Here is a 26,420-nt window from a genome sequence, read left to right on the forward strand (position 1 = left end):
GTGGCATTGGGGCATTTCCAGGTGACTTCTCCCTGCCCCATCAAGCTTAAGTTACACTTCTCTCTGAACAATCAGAGCTGGTGGGGTGGGGAGAAGACCCGCATTCCCAGCTGGCTTTAGAACAACGCTGCAGCATTTCATAATGAATCATACATCATTGTACAGATTGAGCATGTCAGTGTCTAAGCTGGCCGGAGTTCAGGCAAGATTATATACTGGTGACAGGTTTCCTTTAATTCCAGCATCAATGGAAAAACAATTAACACTAGACAGGGGACTGGCCGGCTGACTACAATATGTGCTCCATACTGCAGCCACCACTAAAATCAGTGTTGAAGCTTATTGTATCGTTCAGAGTATGCAGTAATACTATGCAAAATAGGTCAGAACAATTTGTTACAAAAAATGCAGTATATGGTTCGGGCTACATTTATGTTTAGATACTTTTACACCTTCCTCGATAGTTTTGAAAAGAGGAGGGAGGCTACTGTGGCAGCCAGTTTCTTACAGCGACTCACACAGAACAATGATAAAGAGGATGAAGGGGCGTTGCTGATCTCCTGGGACACATGAAGATGATATTTATTGTGCTTTTTCTGCTTAGTGTTCCTTTAAATCTTTGTCAATGCAGCAGAGTCCCAGGTGATTTTACACCTCAATTTAGCCACATTTAGGAGAGAAAATCTCTTTTTTTTATTATATTCACAACTAATCCAGTCACCATTTTTTGCTAGGGACTTTTTCTTAAATCAAAGTTATTTCCGAGCTAGTTCTCTCTGCTACTTTTATTATTCCTATTAGGAAAATGACCATTCTGCCACAAAATGGAGACTCGGATGTTTAAAATCTGCTTTGCATAAAATGAAAATAAACACAGTAAAACAATGCAAATACAGGTGCCTGCAAAAAGTCTGCCAGACAAACCTGTTCTATGGCACATAATTGTTAGGCTGTGTTCACACTTGCACTAGTTCTTTTCTATCAGGTTTCAGTTGCATGGAGTGCTGCCTATTCTAGCCATTAAAAAAAAAAAAAAAAAAAAAAGGAGAAAAAGATAATAGATAATCAAAATCACAGGCAAAGAAATATATATACTACATAAAGGTGCTTTAAAAATATTTATCTACTTTGTTAAATAACACAAATTCGACATGTAGCCTTAAAATGCACAAAAAAAAGAGTCTTGCTACATCACAATAACCCACGTTGATATCTGCTGGCTCAAGACCCATTTATATAAGGCATAAATGCTGACATGCAACCTCTCTTTTGCCACATTTAATTCACAATTGTGCCCATGTATGGGGAACCTGTAAAAACGGGATGTTGGCATATAAGAGCCCGGACAGGCATGGACCTCATTGAATTCAATGGTCCAAGTATAGTCAGCTAGTAACTGTTATTGAGCCATTTGGAGAATGCAGTAACTAGCTGTCTATGTTTGGGCCACTGTCAATGTGTCTGTGTTTGCTTGTATATGCCTACATCCTATTTGGACAGGTTGCCAACGCATGTAGGCTGTTGATAGCATATCAGGCATCCTTGAAATACTAGGTCCATTTAAAGGGGGTTTTCACCTTCAGTATTATTTATCTGTCACAAGTGTCCAGATGGATGCCATGTGACGTCTTCCTTACAGCAGTAAGCATCCTGTTACTTTTCATGGCACCACTCTCCCGTTATCCGCAGCATTCTGCTGCTAATGGAGTTGCTCCCAGCCAGTCACGAGATCCCAGCTCTACAATCTCAAATTCCTGGCAATGAAGTGGGCAGGTCAGTTCAGGGAAGTGACATCACTGTGCTCCTCATGGACACAAACCCTTCCCCCTGTGTAGAGAGGCTACTTGCACCTAGTTTATGCTCCTCCCTTCTACCTTCACCGTGTCTAGATAGCCAGCATCAAGGTACTAAGGCGGTTTCCATCTCGGTGCTGCTCATGCCCTTCACCTCTTCCTTGTAGAGAGATGGAGGATCTCCATCCTGTGCTTACAACCCAACACTGTGCAGGACGTTTGGCATTTCCCAGAGAACACCAAAATTGGCAAATTCGCCACTTGGGTCAGTAATGGTGTGGCGTGGCATTTCTTTTTGGGGGGGGGGGGGGGCGCGCAGCCCTCCATGTGCTTGCCAGAGGTAGCCTGACTGTCATTAGGTACCGAGATGAGATCCTCAGACCCCTTGTGAGACCATATGCTGGTGCAGTTGGCCCTGGGTTCCTCCTAATGCAAGACAATGCTAAACCTCATGTGGCTGGAGTGTGTACGCAGTTCCTGCAAGAGGAAGGCATTGATGCTATGGACTGGCCGCCCCTTCCCCAGACCTTAATCCGATTGAGCACATCTAGGACATCATGTCTCGCTTCATCCACCAACGCCACGTTACACCACAGACTGTCCAGGAGTTGGCGGATGCTTTTGTCCAGGTCTGGGAGGACATCCCTCAGGAGACCACCACCTCATCAGGAGTATGCCCAGGCGTTGTAGGGAGGTCATAGGGGCACGTGGAGGCCACACACACTACTGAGCCTTATTTTGACTTGTTTTAAGGACATTACATCAAAGTTGGATCAGCCTGTAGTGTGGTTTTCAACTTTGATTTTGAGTGTGACTCCATATCCAAACCTCCATGGGTTGATAAATTTGATTTCCATTGATCATTTTTGTGTGATTTTGTTGTCAGCACATTCAATAGCATATAAAGACAAAAGTATTTCATACGATTAGTTCATTCACTCAGATCTACACTGCTCAAAAAAATAAAGGGAACACTAAAAGAACACATCCTAGATCTGAAGGAGTGAAGTAATCGTACGGAACACTTTCGTCTTTACATAGTTGAATGTGCTAACAAAATCACACAAAAATTATCAATGGAAAATTTATCAACCCATGGAGGTCTGGATATGGAGTCACACTCAAAATCAAAGCGGAAAACCACACTTCAGGCTGATCCAACTTTGATGTAATGTCCTTAAAACAATTCAAAATAAGACTTCGTAGTGTGTGTGGCCTCCACGTGCCAGTATGACCTCCCTACAATGCTTGGGCATGCTCCTGATGAGGTGGCAGATGGTCTCCTGAGGGATGTCCTCCCAGACCTGGACTAAAGCATCCGCCAACTCCTGGACAGTCTGTGATGCAACGTGGCATTGGTGGATGGAGCGAGACATAATGTCCCAGATGTGCTCAATCGGATTCAAGTCCCGGGGAACAGGCGGGCCAGTCCATAGCATCAATGCCTTCCTCTTGCAGGAACTGCTGACACACTCTAGCCACACGAGGTCTAGCATTGTCTTGCATTAGGAGGAACCCAGGGCACACCACACCAGCATATGGTCTCACAAGGGGTCTGAGGATCTCCTCTCGGTAGCTAATGGCAGTCAGGCTACCTCTGGCAAGCACATGGAGGGCTGTGCAGCCCCCCAAAGAAATGCCACCCCACACCATTACTGACCCACCACCAAACTGGTCATGCTGGAGAATGATGCAGGCAGCAGAACGTTCTCCACGGAGTCTCCAGACTCTGTCACATTTGTTCAGTGTGAACCTGCTTTCATCTGTGAAGAGCACAGGGCGCAAGTGGCGAATTTGCCAATCTTGGTGTTCTCTGGCAAATGCCAAACGTCCTGCACGGTGTTGGGCTGTAAGCACAACCCCCACCTGTGGACGTCGGGCCCACATACCACCCTAATGGAGTCTGTTTCTGACCGTTTGAGCGGACACATGCACATTTGTGGCCTGCTGGAGGCCATTTTGCAGGGCTCTGGCAGTGCTCTGCCATTGTGCAAGGAGGTGCTCTCCTACGGCTTCCTCCACATCTCCTGATGTACTGGCCTGTCTCCTGGTAGCGCCTCGATGCTCTGGACACTACGCTGACAGACACAGCAAACCTTCTTGACACAGCTCGCATTGATGTGCCATCCTGGATGAGCCGCACTACCTGAGCCACTTGTGTGGGTTGTCGACTACGTCTCATGCTACCACTAGAGTAAAAGCACCGCCAGCATTCAGAAGTGACCAAAACATCAGCCAGGAAGCATAGGAACCGAGAAGTGGTCTGTGGCCACCACCTGCAGAACCACTCCTTTATTGGGGGTGTCTTGTTAATTGCCTCTAATTTCCACCTGTTGTCTGTTCCATTTGCACAACAGCAGGTGAAATTGATTGTCAATCAGTGTTGCTTCCTGAGTGGACAGTGTGATTTCACAGAAGTGTGATTGACTTGGGAGTTACATTGTGTTGTTTAAGTGTTCCCTTAATTTTTTTGAGCAGCGTACATAGATTTGCCGTGAATTACAACCACTAAATACCAACTTAAAGCAAAAGAAAGTAAATTTTGCATACTGTGTGTGCTGCTGGACAGCTTGTGCAAGAGCTGGGTTTGTCTCCATTGAAGTAGTCACAAGTGACGTCAGCAGAGAAAGATACCAAATTGCTGATGCATCAGATATAGATAATGCAGACTTTTTTATCTTCTGGTAGCCAACTGCTCTGAGACCATGAATCCTCGTATCACAGCCATCGCTCAGACATCGCTTAATATTTATCTGTACATCTGTAAAACAGGCAAGGTAAAATTGAGTTAATGTCAGACATGCAAGTACAAGATGCATATTATGTACCGTATATACTCGAGTATAAGGCGAGTTTTTTTTAGCACGATTTTTTATGCTGAAAACGCCCCGCCCCCCCCCCCCCCCTCGGCTTATACTCGAATGAACTCTCCGCCTGTCAATCAGTGGTCTTCAACTAGCGGACCTCCAGATGTTGCAAAACTACAACTCCCAGCATGCCTGGACAGCCATCGGCTGTCCGGTCATGCTGGGAGCTGTAGTTTTGAAACATCTGGAGGTCCGCAGGTTGAAGGCCACTGCCGGGCCTTCGTCATCATCCAGACCCCCCCCCCCCCCCTTTAGTTTTCCACTCACCTCCCTTCAGTGGGAAGGAAGGGTGAACTGGTCCGGGCCATCTATGCTGAAGGGACCATCCGGTGGGGAGGGTTAGTCGTTCCGGGCTGTCCATCTTCACCGGAAGGTCCTCTTCTTGGCTCCGGGCCCTGCCCCGGACTAGTGACGTTGCCTTGACGACGACGCACAGGGACGTCCCTGTGCGTCGTCGTCAAGGCAACGTCACTAGTCCGGGAGTTGTAGTTTTGCTAAATCTGGTGGTCCGCAGGTTGAAGACCACTGATTGACAGGCGGTGATGATGACGGGGGTCTGGATGATGACGGGGGGGGGGGGGGGGGGGGGGGGAAATGATGTATTTCCCACCCTAGGCTTATAGTCGAATCAACTTTTCCTGGGTTTTTGGGGTGAAATTAGGGGCCTCGGCATATATTCGGGTCGGCTTATACTCGAGTATATACGGTTAAAGTTAATGTATGAACACATCATCACTAACCAATCCGAAAACTATCCCGTGGACTCTACACAAGAATAAAGCAAAGACCTTTAAAGCGGTAGTGTCATTTGGAAAACCATTTGACATGTTGTCCAGAAAATGTCAAAAGTTTAGATGCAAGATTCAGGCTACAATGGTGAGAGAGCATGGCAGTACTCCTCATCAGACTCATTTACTGCATTAGAGTCTATGGGAAATAGTCGGGTTTGACTGGAAGACTGTGAGTGAGGCGTACACTGCTGCGCACTTCACCTGGCTGTGACTCGCGATCAGGGTCTCAGGACTGTGACCCGAGGCAATCTAATCTTTTGACATGTCTTGGCAACATGTGAAAAGTTTTTTTAAAAGACAATGACACTTTAACTGTAGTACGCTCTAAATGTGACTTGACTTTTTACAAGAATCCAAAGTACACAGATTATATCACTCAAGTGTACAAATAACTGTTTCATCAGAAATTATACCTATTTATACTTCTAAAGAAGAAAAAGCTACTATGAATAAGTATAGTTTGTGTAAAACCGTCAGTGGTAATGTTATTAGTCCTTCAACCAGCAGAATTGAGTTCAGCAGCCTCAATTACATTCCTAGGTAACCACTTTATTTTGTCTAACCATTATAGGCTCTGTTCACATGTCATCTGTATACAAGCTGAAAATATCTTTATGGCCTCTAGCACAAAGTGTATGCCAAAAGTGTACTGGTCTGGGTTATTTGTCAACTAGTTTTTTTTTTTTTCTTCTCTTGAAAAAGAAAACCTGGTCTGCTTCGCTCCCCTATACGGACCTACACAGTAATATAAAAAAATTTGAAAAAACAAAGCTTTATAGGAACATTTTAAAACAAAAGCCATTGACTGATGTATGCCTGTACGGTGGCATATAATGGAGGCTTCCATTGGATGTACATGTTTGAAAATATACAGCACCGATGGAAGTGATAAACTAACTGTTAACAGAGCCTAGGGATAGATTTACACCAGATTTTTTGTAAATTTTTGCATCCGTATTACTGACACTAGTCCTGGCCTGAGCACTGACTTTTTGGGTCATTAGGCCTGTAGTCCGGGTTGGATAAGCGTTCATAGTACAGATGTAAAACTGTGCATCTAATAAGCTTATGTTAAACCGGCCTTAGACATATAATACTTCATACCACTAAGGAAAATTGAGCTTGACAGTGCTCCTGAATCCTTCCATAGAGTACATGTAGACAGGAAAAAGCTCGCCAAGGACAATAGTTTCCCATATTAGTTCTAATGGACTTGTCTTTTCCCATCAGTCACTAAGAGAGTCCTCCACTATGTAGCTTTATTTTACAGTATGAAACTAAATATTAATTTATAAATAAAGGCAGAAAAAAAGCAGTTAATTTACAGGGCTGACTCACACATCTGACTTATGTTAGCATTTTCCAGCAATGTCACGTAGCCTGTAATCTGGCTGGAAATGTGGACCTCTCGAACCTCCTGCAGATTGCTGGGATTCCGTCCCACCGCGACTGCCACTTGCTGGGGCATATAACTCTGGTCTGTAGAACTCACAGCAATTGACAGGTGCCTCAATACAACATCGGGCTTCATTCTCAACCTGTAAAAAACAAAGATAATGGCAGAAAAAATAAAATAATGGATGCAAATGCTGAGATAAAAAGATACAAATAACTACATATTTATATTGATTAAAGTGTAAAAATGAAAACCGCTGGTGATTGTATATGACCACTTTAAAGGGGTACTCCCCTGGAAAACTTTTTTTTTTATTTTTTATTTTTTTTTTAAATCAACTGGTACCAGAAAGTTAGTTAACCCCTTCCCGCAGAATGTCATATATAAACGCCGGGTTGTGCAGTGCGTTCGCGCATCCCGGCGTTTATAAATGACATTCAGTTAACCCGGCGATGCGCAGCATCGCACGGGTTAACTGGCAGAAGTCCCGCTGTTTCCAGCAGGGGACAACTTCTGCTTCACCCCCAGGACCATCAATTGATGGTCCTGGTCAGCGATCACTGTGATTGGTCCCTGTGGACCAATCACAGTGATCTGGGGTGAAAGTTCAGATCCCCCGCACTGCCCGCCCCTGGAAGTCGGGCAGAACGGGGGACGAAGGCTGCAGGGGCTCGCGGGGACCTGCGGCATTCGGGGGGAACACGTGGGGACCGGCGGACTTACCTGATCCAGCGGCGGGACCGAGGAGCAGCGACGGGCAAGTATGTGGTCCTCAGAGGCAGCAGTGAAGATCTTCACTGCTGCTTCTAGGAGTCTGAAAACTACAACTCCCAGCATGCCTAGACAGCCTTTGGCTGTCTGGGCATGCTGGGAGTTGTAGTTTTGCAACATCTGGAGGGCCTCAGTTTGGAGACCATTGTATAATGGTCTCCAATCTGTGCTCTTCCAGCTGTTGCAAAACTACAACTCCCAGCATGCACTGACTGTCCAGGCATGCTGGGAGTTTTTAGTTCAGCAACATCTGGCCCTTCAGATGTTGCCGAACTACAACTCCCAGCATGCCCTTCAGCTGTCTGGGCATGCTGGGAGTTGTAGTTTTGCAACAACTGGAGACACACTGGTTGGGAAACATTGTCCAGTTTCTAACTCAGTGTTTCCTAACCTGTGTGCCTCCAGCTGTTGCAAAACTATGACTCCCCGCATGCACTAACAGGACCATGCATGCTGGGAGTTGTGGTTTTGCAACAGCTGATGCAAGCCCCCCCCCCCCCCCCCCCCCCCGCCCCGCCACCCCCGTGAATGTACAGGGTACATTCACATGGGCGAGGCTTTTACAGTGGGTTTCTCGCATCTTGAGATGCAGCAAATTTTGCGCTGGGAAACTCGCTGTAATCCCCCGCCCATGTGACTGTACCCTAAAAACACTACACTACACTAACACAAAATAAAATAAAAAGTTAAAAACACTACATATACACATACCCTTACACAGCCCCCCCTCCCCCAATAAGAACGTCCGGTACACCACTGTTTCCAAAGCAGAGCCTCCAGCTGTTGAAAAACAACAACTCCCAGTATTGTCGGACAGCCGTTGACTGTCCAGGCATGCTGGGAGTTTTGCAACAGCTGGAGGCACCCCTGTTTGGGAATCACTGGCGTAGAATACCCCTATGTCCACCCCTATGCAAATCCCTAATTTAGGCCTCAAATGCACATGGCGCTCTCACTTTGGAGCCCTGTCGTATTTCAGGGCAACAGTTTAGGGCGACAATAATGGGGTATCGCTGTACTCTGGGAGAAATTGCGTTACAAGGTTTGGGGGGCTTTTTTCCTTCTTTAACCCTTCATGAAAAGGAAATGTTGGGGTCTACACCAGAATGTTAGTGTAAAATTTTTTTATTTTTTACACTAACATTGCTGATGTTGCCCTATACTTTACATTTTCACAAGAGGTAAAAGGGAAAAAAGCCCCCCAAAATTTGTAACGCAATTTCTCCCGACTACAGAGATACCCCATATGTGAGCGCAAAGTGCTCTGGGGGCGCACAACAAGGCCCAGAAGGGAGAGCGCACCATGTACATTTGAGGTGATTTGCACAGGGGTGGCTGATTGTTACAGCGGTTTTGACAAACGCAAAAAAAACAAAACCCCACATGTGACCCCATTTCGGAAACGACACCCCTCACGGAATGTAATGAGGGGTGCAGTGAGAATTTACCCCCCACAGGTGTCTGACGGATCTTTGGAACAGTGGTCCATGAAAATGAAAACTTGTACAGCCCACTGTTCCAAAGATATGTCAGACACCAGTGGGGGGCAAATGCTCACTGTACCCCTTGTTACGTTCCTCAAGGGGTCTAGTTTCCAAAATGGTATGCCATGTGTGTTTTTTTTTTGCTGTTCTGGCACCTTAGGGGCTTCCTAAATGCGACATGCTCCCCGAGCAAAATTTGCTCTCAAAAAGCCAAATCTGACTCCTTCTCTTCTGAGCATTGTAGTTCGCCCATAGTGCACTTCAGGTCAACTTATGGGGTACCTCCATACTCAGAAGAGATGGGGTTACAAATTTTGGGGGGTATTTTCTGCTATTAACCCTTGCAAAAAGGTGAAATTAGGGGGGAAACACATTTTAGTGGAAATTTTTTTTTTTTTTTTTTACATATGCAAAAGTCATGAAACACCTGTGGGGTAATAAGGCTCACTTTATTCCTTATTACATTCCTCAAGGGGTCTAGTTTCCAAAATGGTATGCCATGTGGGTATTTTTTGCTGTTCTGGCACCATAGGGGCTTCCTAAATGCGACATGCCCCCCGAGCAAAATTTGCTCTCAAAAAGCCAAATATGACTCCTTCTCTTCTGAGCATTGTAGTTCACCCATAGTGCACTTCAGGTCAACTTATGGGGTACCTCCATACTCAGAAGAGAACGGGTTACAAATATTGGGGGGGGGTATTTCCTGCTATTGACCCTTGGAAAAATGAGAAATTTGGGGGGAAACACACATTTTAGTGAAAAAAAATAATTTTTTTTTACATATGCAAAAGTCGTGAAACACCTGTGGGGTATTAAGGCTCACTTTATTCCTTGTTACGTACCTCATGGGGTCTAGTTTCCAAAATGGTATGCCATGTGAGGGTTTTTTGCTGTTCTGGCACCATAAGGGCTTCCTAAATGCAACATGCCCCCAAAAACCATTTCAGAAAAACGTACTCTCCAAAATCCCCTTATCGCTCTTTCCCTTCTGAGCCCTCTACTGCGCCCGCCGAACAATTTACATAGACATATGAGGTATGTGCTTACTCGAGAGAAATTGGGCTACAAATATAAGTATACATTTTCTCCTTTTACCCCTTGTAAAAATTTAAAAATTGGGTCTACAAGAACATGCGAGTGTAAAAAATGAAGATTGTGAATTTTCTCCTTCACTTTGCTTCTATTCCTGTGAAACACCTAAAGGGTTAAAATGATGACTGAATGTCATTTTGAATACTTTGGGGGGTGCAGTTTTTATAATGGGGTCTTTTGTGGGGTATTTCTAATAAGAAGACCCTTCAAATCCACTTCAAACCTGAACTGGTCCCTGAAAAATAGTGAGTTTGAAAATTTTGTGAAAATTGGAAAATTGCTGCTGAACTTTGAAGCCCTCTGGTGTCTTCCAAAAGTAAAAACTCGTCACTTTTATGATGCAGACATAAAGTAGACATATTGTATATGTGAATAAAATTTTTTTTATTTGTAATATACATTTTCCTTACAAGCAGAGAGCTTCAAAGTTAGAAAAATGCAAAATTTTCAAATTTTTCATCAAATTTTAGGATTTTTCACAAGGAAAGGATGCAAGTTACCACAAAAATTTACCACCATGTTAAAGTAGAATATGTCACGAAAAAACTATCTCAGAATCAGAATGATAACTAAAAGCATTCCAGAGTTATTAATGTTTAAAGTGACAGTGGGCAGATGTGCAAAAAACGCTCTGGTCCTTAAGGCCAAAATGGGCTTGGTCCTGAAGGGGTTAAACAGATTTGTTAATTACTTCTATACAAAAATCTTAATACTTTCAGTACTTATCAGTTGCTGTATGCTCCACGGGAAGTTCTTTTCTTTGTGAATTTCCCTTCTGTCTGACCACAGTGCTCTCTGCTGACACCTCTGTCTATTTTAGGAACTGTCTGGAGCAGGAGAGGTTTGCTATGGGGATTTGCTACTGCTCTGGACATTTCCTAAAATGGACAGAGGTGTCAGTAGAGAGCACTGTGGTCAGACAGAAAGGAAATTCAAAAAGAAAAGAATTTCCTGTGGAGCATATAGCAGCTGATTGGGGGGGGGGCTGCTTTTTTCCCTTGGGACCTCCACTATCACTTAGGGTACGTTCACACTGCGGAATTTCAGCGGCTGCCAGGCTGAATCTCCGCTCGCTGAATTCCGCAAACGAAGATTCAGCTACATATCAGTAGTGTGAACATACCCTAAAACAGAGCCGCACCGGCACCATGGACACTGACTGGAGTTCGTGCTGACCCACGGGTTCATTCAGCGGGGAGAGGTGGGGCTCCATTGTAGAGATTGTGGGTCCCATAGGTTGGCCCTACCACGATTGGACACTTATGCCCTATCCACAGTATAAGGGAAACATTTTTTAAGCGGGAAAATTAAATGAAAGTACATGAGAAGTTTGAAATTCCCATTGTAGTCTTAGAAAAAACTATCTTAATGCTTTCACAGCACACTGAAGGCATGAAGATGTAAAACAAAAAGTATAGATACAAAGCAAAAAAAAAATAAATAAATACTTAACGATCTGAAAAAGGTCCAGAACTGAAATAGGATTGGTTGCAATATTTAAGTGCTACTTTTTATTTTATTTTTTATAACAAATATATGAATACGAATAGAAAGGGTCCCCACTCCACTTAGAACATGAAAAGCTGACACATTGAGCCACTTCCACCAATGTTCTAATAGTTAACCAGCCTAGCGGTATTCCCGAGCGTGACTCGGGGTTAATTTTCGCTGCTAGAAGCGGTAACCCCGAGTCACGCTCGGGGTAGAATTGCAAAGTTGCTGTGCGGGCTGCACAGTATATCGCAAAAGCAATCGAATCGCGATTTTTGCTTTTTGCGATGTAGTGATGCAGCCCCCCGGGAAAATATGTTATTATCTGCTCGGGTCGGCTCCCGTTGCGGGGGCCGGCCAGAGCAGGTAAAGACATATACTAAAAGTCAGTGTTTCTCAACCAGGGGGCCTCCAGATGTTGCAAAACTACAACTCTCAGCATGCCCGGACAGCCAAAGGCTGTCCAGGCATGCTGGGAGAAGTAGTTTCACAACAGCTGGAGGCCCCCTGGTAGAAAAACCCTGAACTAAGTGTAAAAGTAAAAAGGAAGAAAATAAAAAAAACCTTTTGCTCACCTAATCCCGGTCCCTGAAGATGTCGTTCCCTTCCGTGCGCTCTGGTCACTGCTCTATTCATCTTACAGGACCTTTCACTTTTCAGCCAATCACAGGCCGCAGTGGTGTAAAGCCTGTGATTGGCTGAAGGGGAAAGGGCTTGTTCTGCAGCAAATACACTAGGTTTGAAATCTGCCCAGCAAACCTAGTGTATGTTACTGCAGGACAAGGGGGGGAGAATGTGACACAGGGGAGAATGTAACAAGGAGGGGAGGGGGGGGGGGATGTGACAGAGGGGGGAATGTGACAGAGGGGGGAATGTGACAGAGGGGGGAATGTGACAGAGGGGGGAATGTGACAGAGGGGGGAATGTGACAGAGGGGGGAATGTGACAGAGGGGGGAATGTGACAGAGGGGGGAATGTGACAAGGGGGGGAATGTGACAAGGGGGGGGAATGTGACAGAGGGGGGAATGTGACAAGGGGGGGGGATGTGACAAGGGGGGGGAATGTGACAAGGGGGGGGAATGTGACAAGGGGGGGGAATGTGACAAGGGGGGGGGAATGTGACATAGGGGGGATGTGACAGAGGGGGGAATGTGACAAGGGGGGGGAGGATGTGACAAGGGGGGGAGGATGTGACAAAGGGGGGGAGGAATGTGACAAAGGGAGGAATGTGACAAAGGGGGGAGTGGAATGTAACATGGAGGGGGGAGAATGTAACAAGGGGGGGGGGAGAATGTAACAAGGGGGGGAATGTGACAGGGGGGGATGAATGTGACGGGGGGGAGAGTGTAACAAGGGGGGAGAATGTGACAGGGGGGATGAATGTGACAGGGGGGGGGGAGAATGCAACAAGGGGGGGGGAGAATGCAACAAGGGGGGGGGGAATGTGACAGGGGGGGGGAATGTGACAAGGAAGGGGGAATGTGACGGGGGGGGAGATGTGGAATTTCAATGCAAAAAATTGTACCGCTTTTGGTACAAATTTCCAGACAGAATCATACCGCTAGGGAGGTTAAAGAAACTTTTACACACCTGTGTATTACAAGGTAGATTGTTCATTTGAATGAACCTAATGTAATACTACATTCTACCTCAAAAAACTTTCTTGACAGATTTCAGATGCGTTATACAACATTAACCATTGCTGATCTGTCACTCATCTCCACCATTGTTGTTCTTTATCTCTGAATAGCTGCCATACCTGAAAAGCAGCATTAATGAACTATAAAAAAAAAAAAAAACCCCAGTTTAGTCAGCAGAAACCTGCTTTATCTTCTTTCCTCCTCGACCCACCTTTATTTTGTAAGTTGTATGATATTAGTGTTATTTTCTCGGTCAGGTAGGTCACACACACAGAATCCGCTGTGGCTTTGAAGTTGTAAAATCTGCAGTTACGGATCAGCAACTACAAGTTTTACCAGGCAATTTTTATGTATTTTTAGTTGCCTAATAAAATCAGATTTTACAACAAAAGGATCTGCAACTTCAAACCTGCAGCACATCTGGTGTGTGTGAATAAACCTTCAAAGGAGTACTGAAGTGAAGGACAATTTATACCTTATCCAAAGGAAAGGAAATAATTGTCTGATTGCAGGGACCCCCTGCAATCTCCTGCACAGCCCTCTGGCCATCCTTGCACGCAAAGCGGGGGGCCAACACACGTCCTCCTTTCATCTCTATGGGAAAGTTGGAGATACCTGAGTGCTGTACTTGTGTATCTCTGGCTCTCTCATATAGATGAATGGAGGGCGCATGCCAACCCCAACTCCGTACGTGAGGAGAGCCAAGCAGGAGATCTGGTGGGGTACCAGTAGTCCGCCCCCCTGCAAATCAGACACATCCTCTATCCTATGGATAAGGGATAAATTGTCCTACACTGTATCAAGACACTGATAAGAGTTTCATCCAACAGCGGAAAATAAAACTACAAGACAAACAGTACATACCGTATCCAGTGAGAGCGAGCACTTCCATCTGACTGCCAATATGAGGTTGTCTCCCCATTAGTCATCTTGTCGATATCTGAGGAGTTAGAGGATGTTTCTATGCTACTGTAACACTTTGTCACGGTTTTATATTTCAGAGATTCATCAGTGCTGCTCAAAACAGAAGACGATTCTGTAAAATAAGGAAATGTTAAATACATTTTTTATATTATGAGGAACAAATAAAACAAACTGTGCCGTCAGTCCTAAATGGCACTCAATAAGCTAAGTGCTTATTTCCATAAAAGTAAAAAAAATAAAAAAAATAAATGCATCTAGAAAATAATTCAGAGCAATGGTAGTATATATTATATCACAATTACTTTATGTTGGTATGCACTTAAGTCTTCCTGGAAGATCTTTACCCTAGCCATTTAAATTCCGTGGCTCCCCAAAGAACATATTTTTTCAGCAACCTAATGAACTCTAATAACACTGTTCTACACATTATCAATTTTTTTAGTTTCAGAAATTAAATGTGCCATTTCTTAATGAATTTCACATGCTGAATTCAAATATAATAATGACATTTGTTAGTTGGCTCTAGTTTTCATGCAACGGACATTCTACATTTCCCAACTACAGGTAATAGGCAAATAACACTGTTCTACAGGTGAAAAGTTGCGAGCATCAAGACAGCTGTTCTTACATAATTTTGGGGTGCTAAAAACTAAAATAACCATGATACAAGCAACCAACCAATGAAGTAAGGTTCATAAAATGCATGATGCAACTTACAGCATAGATCAGTGTTGGTGACCAATAGAAAACCACCAATCGTACCAAGATGATGCAATATTCGCTAATATTACGCCACCAAATTCTATAAAAGTCACAGTATCTGTTCTTTGGCGGGTTTAGGGTGGGTTCACACTGCGTTTACTAACTATGGGAACCGATCCGGCTAAGGAGGAGTGAAAACCAGGCGCTCCCGTATCCCATCCGGACCCAGACCCCTTCTCATTCATTTGAATGAGCCGAACGGATTCACATAGTGACATTTTGTCCCCTATCCGATTTTTGGACCGGACTGAAAACCGCATCATACCATGGTTTTCAATCCAGTCAGAAAACTGGATACAGGGCAAAAATTTGGGTTTTCACTCCATCCAGCCAGATACAGATCCCGTAGTTAGTAAACACAGCTTGAACCCACCAAACAACAGATACTGTGACTTTTATAGAATTTGATGATGTAATATTAGCTAATATTGCATCATCTTGGTACGCTTGGCGGTATTCTATTGGCCACCAATACTGACTATGTACCCAGCCTAAAGGCAGTTGGCTTTTATGGGTTACAGATGTCATCTATAACTCCAATGTTAAACTTACAATTTGTTCAAAAATGTATGGATACGTGTTTTAGGATTTGCTCATTGAGTAACTGGTGTCTCCAGTTTTGTAATCTTTTATAAAAAACAAACAAAAATGCATCCTATATAAAATTTGTTACAGATATTAGAAAAAAATATAACAAAGAACTAAATACCGTACACACTTCATATAAATTTATATGACCATTATGGGGGAGATTTATTAAAACCTGTCAAGAGGAAAAGTAGCTGAGTTGCCCATAGCAACCAGATCGCTTCTTTCATTTTTGAAAAGGCCTCTGAGTAATGAAAGAAGCGATCTGATTAGTTGCTATGGGCAACTCAACTTTTCCATTGGACAGGTTTTGATAAATCTCCCCCTATATGCCTATGTTTCTCGACCACTATTCCTGGAAGGTGCACTAGTGTATGGCAGGAAGTCGGAGAGATAAAATAAACAGAGAACAAGTAATATGAAAAACTACACTCACCCTTTTCTTTTCTAAGAAGCCTGTCAAGGTAGTCCTTTAGTACAGAAGATCTCATGGTACATATATTATTGCAGCACTCTAGCATGGGGTAAGGGATCACAGTACTGGAAATGCGATTTCGATGCAAAAAACGCAGTGTCTTCAAAGAATGTAAACTGAGTCGATCTTTTGATTTGGAGAATATGTCAATAAAGCCTAAAACACATGGAAATATAGTGAGACCCAGAATAAATTTTTTTTAATTTTATTTTATTTATTTTTTTACACCACCAGATCAAAAACAAAATGTAAATGAATCACTATCAGACTGGATCATGCACATTACCAAAGCATTCAATGTTTATGGGACCAATGGAGATAGAGAGTACCGTCGCCGTCAATTCCCTAGCCTTCGAATAGAGCAGCATCATGCTCAACCAATGCTCCATTCAAACATTACCCCTGTGCTTGTTGTGACTAGTGGGGGTACCAGCAGTGGGACCCTCAGTGATCTATCCTGCAAACAGTCATAAGTGTTGATTCTAGGATAGGCCCTTTAACCCCTTAAGGACCAAGCCCATTTTAACCTTAAGGACCAGGCCAATTTTATCTTTGAGTTTTCGATTTTTCCTCCTCACCTTCTAAAATCCATAACTCTTATATTTCCATCTACAGACCCATATAAGGGCTTGTTTTTTGCGTGACCAATTGTACTTTATAATGAAACCTCTCATTTTACCAGAAAACGTATGGCGAACCCAAAGAATCATTTTTTTAGGGAGACGGATGGAGGCAGATGAGGGGACCTCCGTCCGCCATGACAGATGACCGGATCCCCGCGGCAGCGCTGCGGGCGATCCGATCATCTATTTTAACATGCGCATTGCCGCAGATGATGTCATCTGTACTGATCATGGCATCTGAGGGGTTAATGGCGGACATCCGCGCGATCGTGGATGTCAGCCATCACAGTCACATCCCAGGCTGCTGCTAGCAGCTGGAACCTGGCGCATATGATGCGAGCACCGCTCCAATGCTCGCGGTCATACACAGGACGTAAATGTACGTGCTGGAGCGCTAAGTACCGCCACATCAGAATGTACATTTACGTCCGTGGTCGTTAAGGGGTTAAAGCATAATAGGAGAGATCTTTCAAAACCTGTCCAGGGGGAAAAGCTGCTGAGTTACCCATAGCAACCAAGCAGATCGCTTCTTTCAATTTTTAAGAGGCCTTTTTAAATATGAAAGCAGAGCTCTGATTGGTTGCTATGGGTAACTCAGCAGCTTTTCCTCTGGACAGGTTTTGATGAATCTCGCCCAATGGCCCTCATTTACTAAGAGTGGAGTGTCGGTTTGTGTTTTTCCAAGTCCTTTACTCCTTTTTTTTCCCTGATACTATTTACTAATCTGTCACCGAATTTCCCTTTCTTTCTGTCGCAGGTTTTTTTTCTGTCGCACAAAATGTATTCTGTGCGACAGAAAAAAAGTCTCTGCAAATTCTGACTACATTAGTGCTTGTACTACTACCCCCATCATGGAACAGGGTCTGTTCCATGTTGGGTGTAGTAGTAGAGGGGCTGAGGGATTGATCGCACCGGGTCTCACTTATGAGACCCGATCGGATCAGAAGTTATTAAGCAGGGGAGCGGGCGGCATGTTCCGATCCCCTGCAATGTACAGTAAACTTTCATTTTTAAATTCCCCACCAGGAGCCCTGAATGGCCGGGACCGAGGAGCCAATCAGGGCTCCTGGCAGGGTTTTAATATAGAAGTGCTGTGGTGGGCAAAGATGTATAGAATCGCTGGTGGGGGGGGGGGGTATATATATCTGGCCCCTCCAGCGTTTCTATATATCTTCCCCACTGCTGCGCTATATCAAACTTAGTGCCCGCTGCGCTTGAATAAATGTACTACCCCCCCCAGCGCCCGCTATGAATGACAAACTATTAGCAGCGTGAGCAGGCAGCAGCCTTCCGCTCCACCGCTAATAGAGTTTTCATTCATAGGCAGCCAGGGGAGGGAGAGCATGAATATTAATATGCGCAGCTGGGGGGGGGGGGGGGTCAGTATATATACATAAATATGCGCACCGGGGGTCAGTATAGATATATAATAGCGCTGGGGGGGGCAGTACATTTATTCAAGCGCAGCGGGCACTAAGTTTGATATAGCGCAGCAGGGGGAAAGATATATAGAAACGTTAGAGGGGCCAGATATATACCCCCCCCCAGCGATTCTATACATCTTTGCCCACCACAGCGCTTCTATATTAAGACCCTGCCAGGAGCCCTGATTGGCTCCTCGGCCCCGGCCATTCAGGGCTCCTTAAAAATGGGGAATTTAAAAATGAAAGTTTACTGTACATTGCAGGGGATCGGAACATGCCACCCGCTCCCCTGCTTAATAACATCTGATCGGATCGGGACTCAGAAGTTAGACCCGGTGCGATCAATCCCTCAGCCCCTCTACTACTACCCCCAACATGGAACAGACCCTGTTCCATGCTGGGGGTAGCAGGATTCACTCTGTTTTGAGGAACTTACCGACAGCTCTGAGCTGCCGGTTTTCTGTGAAGCAAAACTCACAGGTTTTCCTGTGAGTTTTCTTCACACTCGGAGTGTTTGTATTTTTTTTTTTTTTCTGGAACACGCCCCTTTTGTCGGGAAAACCGCCCCTTTTGTCGGGTTTTTTCCCCACTCAGTGATTTTGATTATGTCGGGTTGTGCGCCAGATTCTGGCGCAGACACAATTCTGGCGCAAAACCCGACAAAAAGTGTTGGGATCCTGTTAGTTCAGCTTGTACACATTGGCCCTCATTTACTATGTCACATACTAATAAGGCCTAGCAACTCATGTATATGTGCAGCTTAACTCATTTTTCAGTCGCAAAAATCCCTAGTTAGAATCATATATCTGCATTTCATCTGAGCTTTCGGCCTATTCTTAGATTCTACCCTCCCGGCATAGAGAATGACGCCATCTTGCAAACTTCCTGTCTGTATCCTGTGCTGCACAGAGTAACTACCAATGACCACAAACCGTGCGGTCAGCAGTTCAGAAAGTTATTGACCGGAAAGGAAAGCATCAATATATTCCAAAACGAAAATTAAAAGACAAGGGAGATTTATCAAAACCGGTGTAGAGAAAGAGTGGTTACCATGGGCAACTACACCAATCAGATTGCTTCTTTCACTTTAGAGACTTTAAAAAAATTTATTTTTTTCAACCCATCTGATTGGTTGCTATGGGAAACTGCATCACTCTTCCTTTACACAGGTTTTGATCAATATCCCCCAAATCTCCATAAATGTATTTAAGTGATCTATGGCTGATGAATAAGAATTCAAAAACTAAAATATATGGAGGTTCTTACAGTATAGTTCACATTTTGACCAAACTGTAGGCACTTCAAAGATACCTCCGTCCCTACCCTAATAAGCGCAGAAGTGCACAGCAACCAACACTTTCGATACAGAACCTGTAGGTAGAACAGTAGAGCGACACTCCTGCTGCCAGGTTAAACTCCCTTGGCTCTGGGCTACACTTATGTCTAGACACAGCACTACAGCAACATAGACTAAGTCAACAAGACATCACTGTAGAACCTTGCACCAGTTCCAGATTAGGACATCACTGTAGAACCTTGCACCAGTTCCAGATTAGGACATCACTGTAGAACCTTGCACCAGTTCCAGATTAGGACATCACTGTAGAACCTTGCACCAGTTCCAGATTAGGACATCACTGTAGAACCTTGCACCAGTTCCAGATTAGGACATCACTGGAGTACTTTGCACCAGTACCAGATTAGGACATCACTGGAGTACTTTGCACCAGTACCAGATTAGGACATCACTGTAGTACTTTGCACCAGTACCAGATTAGGACATCACTGGAGTACTTTGCACCAGTACCAGATTAGGACATCACTGTAGTACTTTGCACCAGTACCAGATTAGGACATCACTGTAGTACTTTGCACCAGTTCCAGATTAGGACCACTGGAGTACTTAGCACCAGTTCCAGATTAGGACATCACTGTAGTACCTTGCACCAGTTCCCGATTAGGACATCACTGTAGTACCTTGCACCAGTTCCCGATTAGGACACCACTGTAGCACACAGCACTTGTAAACCCTAAATAGGGCTGTGGCCTATTCCATCAGCTAAGGTGCTGGGAGTTTGACCCCAGTAATCAGGGGCATCGATAATGCCCCCATATAGTAACAATGCCACCCATACTAATAATGCTCTATTGTGGCCAAACAGGAAAAACATAAAAACTAATACTCACCCAGTCCTGGCTCCCACAGTGAATGAAGTTTCCATCTCTCTTTTCATGCCGGCAGCCTTCAAGCTGCATGGACGGATCCCAGCACAGGCACAATAACATCAAGCTGGCCAGTGCGGAGATTGCTGAAAGCTCCGACTCCACCATTCTACATAACTGGAAGCCACAGATGCAGTTGAGAAGGCAGTCACCTGGAGATGTGGTGCACTGGGTAAAAATCCCCGATGCCCTGTGTTACCCGCTCCCTTGCTGCCAATCTAATAATAGTGGTTACTGAGTATAGGCCATACATTTTTAAATCCTTGATAACCAGTTTAAAACTTGGATGACTATTGCACAAGTGAAATAGAAATGAACAGAAATACTAAATATAGGTAGTAATGTTTGTGTACTTGCAGCAGAATATAAAAATAACACGTAGAAATATTACCTGGTGTGAGAGAGCAGGCTTGCAGCTGTCGGATAACATGACTTAATTCCCCTTGTAGATTGGCACCACTGGAGGCCTTGATGGCTTCTAGCATGCTCTCCAAGTCTACCACCTCATCACCTTCCGCGTCAAACTGTGCAAATGCCTGGAAGAGATGCCTGGGGTTAATCCCAGATGAAAAGGGTGCTCGGCAAAAGGTTAAGAAAAATAAGCATGTGAATCATAGAGAGGAACCTTTACTGCATTACATTACTGTATTCTGAGTAATTCAGACCACACACATACCAGCCTACGTTTCCCAACCTTTCTAAGGCTACAGTCACATCCAGATTTTGCAATACGGTTTTGTCAAAACTGTATGAATTGTATGCTCAATGCAGTTTGCATTGACTACAATGTTATAAAAAAACGTATAAGGGTGATCTAGGGTTTTTATAAACCATTGTAGACCATCAGGAACCACATGTGCATTGGGAAAAATTAGGAAAAACGCAAATGTACAAAAATTTACATAAAAGTATACATTATTTTGTGTACGTTTTTTTAATGCAAAGTCAATACAGTCGTATACGGTTTTTAAACACAAAACAGTATTGCAAAAACGTTATGCGAATGTGATGGACTACTTCAGGTATAGTAAAATTATTAGTTATCTGTTCATTTAATTAATGGTAAATCTTATAGATTTTTCCAACACATTCCGGATATGCTTATACAATATCCGATGGATCTAATTATAATTTTTTTTTTTTTTTTTACAGAAGTGTATCTAAACTGAGTGATCATTTCTAAAGAATTTGTATGATTCTGTTCTATTTATTTCTGTATTGTTCTTTTGGCCGTGTTTGTTATCTATTGGCCAATTCGGTTTTGTGAAAAAAAAAATAATAATTCTTTTAACCTAAGATACGGGAGCACCCGGTTTTCCCATCTTCCGGCCAGATCCGGTCCACATATGTAAGAAATGTGATGTGAACCCAGCCGAAGATGGCTAGTTTGTATAATATTAATATAAAATGTATAATAATGGTGAAAAAGTTTCCCAGAGATTGCGAGGGGTCCCAGCGGTCGGACAAAATCATTATCTCTTGCAAGCAGCTAAAAATGTATCCCTGAGGGATACAAATCCAAAGACCATCCAAACCTAGACGAGTGGTAAATGGAAATATGGACGAAGGAACTGCAGCAACAACCATCTGGTTCCAGTGGGCAACTTTTTGGTCCTCTCACACACAGAGAATCTTATTCATGTACCCCGCTATTCATCATGCACTATACCATTTAACATATCTCTGATACTTGTCAATGAGTCTTTTCTGCGTAATTGTTTTTTGTTTTTTAATTTGTTTGAATTGAAGAAACAAAAATCTCAAATTTGAAAAAATAAAAATAAACAAACATATAAATACACAGTCATGGCCGTACACCTGACATTTTTCTAGAAAATTAAGTATTTCTCACAGAAAAGGATTGCAGGATTTGCTATACACATTTATTCCCTTTGTCTGTATTGGAACTAAACCAAAAAAAAAAAAAAAGGAGGAGAAAAAGCTAATTGGACATAATGTCACACCAAACTTCAAAAATGGGCTGGACAAAATGATTGGCGCCCTTTCAAAATTGTGGAAAAATAAGATTGTTTCAAGCATATGATGCTCCTTTAAACTCCCCTGGGGCAAGTAACAGGTGTGGGCAATATAAAAATCACACCTGAAAGCAGATAAAAAGGAGAGAAGTTCACTTAGTCTTTGCATTGTGTGTCTGTGTGTACCACACTAAGCATGGACAACAGAAAGAGGAGAAGAGAACTGTCTGAGGACTTGAGAACCAAAATTGGGGAAAAATATCAACAATCTCAAGGTTACAAGTCCATCTCCAGAGATCTAGATTTGTCTTTGTTCAAAGTGCACAACATTCTCAAAAAGTTTGCAACCCATGGCACTGTAGCTAGTCTCCCTGGGTGTGGACAGAAGAGAAAAATTGATGAAAGGTCTCAACGCAGGATAGTGCGGATGGTGGATAAGCAGCCCCAAACAAGTTCCAAAGATATTCAAGCTTTCCTGCAGGCTCAGGGAGCATCAGTGTCAGCGCGATCTATCCATCGACATTTAAATGAAAAACGCTATGGCAGGAGACCCAGGAGGACCCCAATGCTGACACAGACATAAAAAGAAAGACTGCATTTTGCCAAAATGAACTTGAGTAAGCCAAAATCCTTTTGGGAAAATACCTTGTGGACAGATGAGACCAAGATAGAGCTTTTTGGTAAAGCACAACATTCTACTGTTTACTGAAAATGGAATGAGGCCTACAAAGAAAAGAACACAGTACCTACAGTGAAATATGGTGGAGGTTCAATAATGTTTGGGGTTGTTTTGCTGTCTCTGGCACTGGGTGCCTTGAATGTGTGCAAGGCATCATGAAATCTGAGGATTACCAACAGATTTTGGGTCGCACTGTACAGCCCAGTGTCAGAAAGCTGGGTTTGATCTAAATCCCATTGAACACCTGTGGAGAGATCTTAAAAATTTCTGTTGGGAAAAGGCGCCTTCCAATAAGAGAGACCTGGATCAGTTTGCAAAGGAAGAGTGGTCCAACATTCCAGCTGAGAGGTGTAAGAAGCTTATTGATGGTTATAGGAAGCCACTGATTTCAGTTATTTTTTCCAAAGGGTGTGCAACCAGATATTAAAATTAAGGGTGCCAATAATTTTGTCCAACCCATTTTTGGAGTTTGGTGTGACATTATGCCCAATTTGCTTTTTTTCCCTCCCTTTTTTGGTTTAGTTCCAATACACACACAAAGGGAATAAACATGTGTATAGCAAAACATGTGTTACTGCAATCCTTTTCTGTGAGAAATACTTCATTTTCTAGATCCAGAGGTGCCAACATTTATGGCCATGACTGTTTAAATAAATAACTTACTAAATAAATATTTATGTCTAAAAATGTACCTGTCATTTGCAAATTTTTTTATATAGTGTAGATAATACCATAATATGTATATACTGTTGTCCCTGCAGCTATTGCGTGTGTGTCTCTGTGCAGAGACACAATACAGTAAGTGAGGGCAGGACAAGTAGGGTTCTGTGCACAGAGCGCCCCGCTTGTCCTCTACGGCGGCACAGAGCGCCCCGCTTGTCCTCTACGGCGGCACAGAGCGCCCCGCTTGTCCTCTACGGCGGCACAGAGCGCCCCGCTTGTCCTCTACGGCGGCACAGAGCGCCCCGCTTGTCCTCTACGGCGGCACAGAGCGCCCCGCTTGTCCTCTACGGCGGCACAGAGCGCCCCGCTTGTCCTCTACGGCGGCACAGAGCGCCCCGCTTGTCCTCTACGGCGGCACAGAGCGCCCCGCTTGTCCTCTACGGCGGCACAGAGCGCCCCGCTTGTCCTCTACGGCGGCACAGAGCGCCCCGCTTGTCCTCTACGGCGGCACAGAGCGCCCCGCTTGTCCTCTACGGCGGCACAGAGCGCCCCGCTTGTCCTCTACGGCGGCACAGAGCGCCCCGCTTGTCCTCTACGGCGGCACAGAGCGCCCCGCTTGTCCTCTACGGCGGCACAGAGCGCCCCGCTTGTCCTCTACGGCGGCACAGAGCGCCCCGCTTGTCCTCTACGGCGGCACAGAGCGCCCCGCTTGTCCTCTACGGCGGCACAGAGCGCCCCGCTTGTCCTCACGGCGGCACAGAGCGCCCCGCTTGTCCTCACGGCGGCACAGAGCACCCGGCTTGTCCTCACGGCGGCACAGAGCGCCCATCTTGTCCTCACTCATACTTTCTGTATTTTGTCTCTGCATAGAGACACACAAACAATAGCTGCAGGGACAATATTTTTTCACACAAAAACATACACTTTTTTTTATAAACCTATATAAATTACAAATACATATAATGTTATCTACATTATATAAAAAGTTTTTGCAAAATGCAGGGATGTGGAAATCCTATTGCCCGACGCCCGGGACAAGTAGTTTTGGGCGCCGGGCAGGTGAATTGATCATAGATTTAGCCCTGTATCGGGCAGGGACAGACAGACTTCTCCCTTATTTTTCTTTAATGCCGGTGTGAGGCGCAGGAGCCGATGCAAGTCTGCACCTCACACCGGCGCTCAGTGTATGGAGGGGGCGGCGGCGGCCCCCAGCTGACTTCAGTAGCCGGGGGCCGCTGCTCAGAGCCCCCCCAGCCGGTGTGAGGGGATCTCACCTCACAGCTGAGCCCAAGCAGAGCCCGAGATAGCACGTCTGCTGGAGATGATTAAGCCCCCCCCCCCTCCCGGAGGATGGGGAGCACAGCTCTGCATAACACAGGAAAACAGGGGGAGAATGAGGACGTACACAGCTCCTCCCTCCCCCGCTCTGTCTACACAGGACCTAATTCATCACGGGGAGGTTTCAAGTATTCACGGGGGAAACAGAGCAGGGGAGGGGAGAGGACATGTGTCTGAGAAGACTGCACTGCACGGGCTGGGGATTTCACCTCACACCGGCTCAGGTGAGGAGGCCAAGCATGCAGGCGGCGGGAAGGGTGGTTGTATATGTATGTAATGTATGATAGGGGGGTGTATGTGTCATGTGTATATATGTATGTGTGTATGATGTGGGGTGGGCAGTGGCAGGTGTATGTATAATGTGTGCATATGTATGGTGTATGTGTCATGTGTATACATGATGTGTGTATGGTGTATGTAATATATGATATAGGGGGCAGCGGCGGGTGTATGTATGTAATGTATGATATAGGGGCAGTGGCAGGTGTATGTATGATGTGTGTATGTGTGATGTGTGTATGTAATGTATGATAGAGGGGCAGCGGCGGGTGTATGTATGATGTGTGCATATGTATGGTGTATATTTATGGTGTGAGTGTATGTGTATATATGATGTGTGTATGGTATATGTGTGATGGGTGTATGTAATGAATGATGTGGGGGGGGGCAGGTGTATGTATGATGTGTCTATGTATGATGTATGTATGTAATGTATGATATAAGGGGCAGTGGCCAGTGTATGTATGATATAGTGGGCAGTGGCCGGTGTATGTATGTATGATGTGTCTATGTATGATGTATGTATATACTGTATAATATAGGGGCAGTGGCCGGTGTATGCATGTATGATGTGTCTATGTATGATGTATGCATATACTGTATAATATAGGGGCAGTGGCCGGTGTATGTATGTATGATGTATGTATATACTGTATAATATAGGGGCAGTGGCCGGTGTATGTATGATGTGTCTATGCATGTAATGTATGATATAGGGGGCAGTGGCCGGTGTATGTATGATGTGTGTATGCATGTATGTTTTTTACAGGGACAAGTGCTGCTGCCAGTTGTGCACCACCAGAATCCCACCCCTTCATACTCGCCCGCCAACCATGAGCCCCACGGATGCACGCAAACACGCCCGAACCAAAACTGCAACTCCCAGCATGTTGCACCATAACCTTTACTGTACTACTATACAGTGCAACATGCTGCAACACCCACACAACCATAGGCTGTATCAGGGCATGCTGGGTGTTGTAGTTATCTACTAACTAAATGCAACTTCCAGCATTTAATAAAAGGCACCATATAAACTGGAGAAGCAGAACCCCCCCCCCCCAAGTAACACAGCGGCGTTCACTGTTATCCAATCAAAAGACTCCATATATAAGTCCCTATGAAGACTGAAAAATAGTG

General features: G+C 44.5%; 1 protein-coding gene across 2 annotated transcripts in view; it reads right to left on the minus strand.

Moving 5' to 3' along the window:
• The window catches only part of ZZEF1 (zinc finger ZZ-type and EF-hand domain containing 1), a 192,308-nt gene that overhangs the window by 158,982 nt on the left and 6,906 nt on the right, over positions 1-26,420 (minus strand). For both annotated transcript variants that reach the window (XM_056556404.1, XM_056556405.1), the window contains exons 2-6: positions 20,737-20,881; positions 16,037-16,231; positions 14,191-14,362; positions 6,790-6,989; positions 4,344-4,554 (exon numbers count right to left, since the gene is read on the minus strand). In XM_056556404.1, coding sequence (XP_056412379.1) covers positions 4,344-4,554; positions 6,790-6,989; positions 14,191-14,362; positions 16,037-16,231; positions 20,737-20,881 — 923 coding nt within the window. The remainder of the gene's footprint in view (positions 1-4,343; positions 4,555-6,789; positions 6,990-14,190; positions 14,363-16,036; positions 16,232-20,736; positions 20,882-26,420) is intronic.

The sequence above is a fragment of the Hyla sarda genome, chromosome 2 (genome assembly GCF_029499605.1).
Source record: "Hyla sarda isolate aHylSar1 chromosome 2, aHylSar1.hap1, whole genome shotgun sequence".
NCBI lineage: Eukaryota > Metazoa > Chordata > Amphibia > Anura > Hylidae > Hyla > Hyla sarda.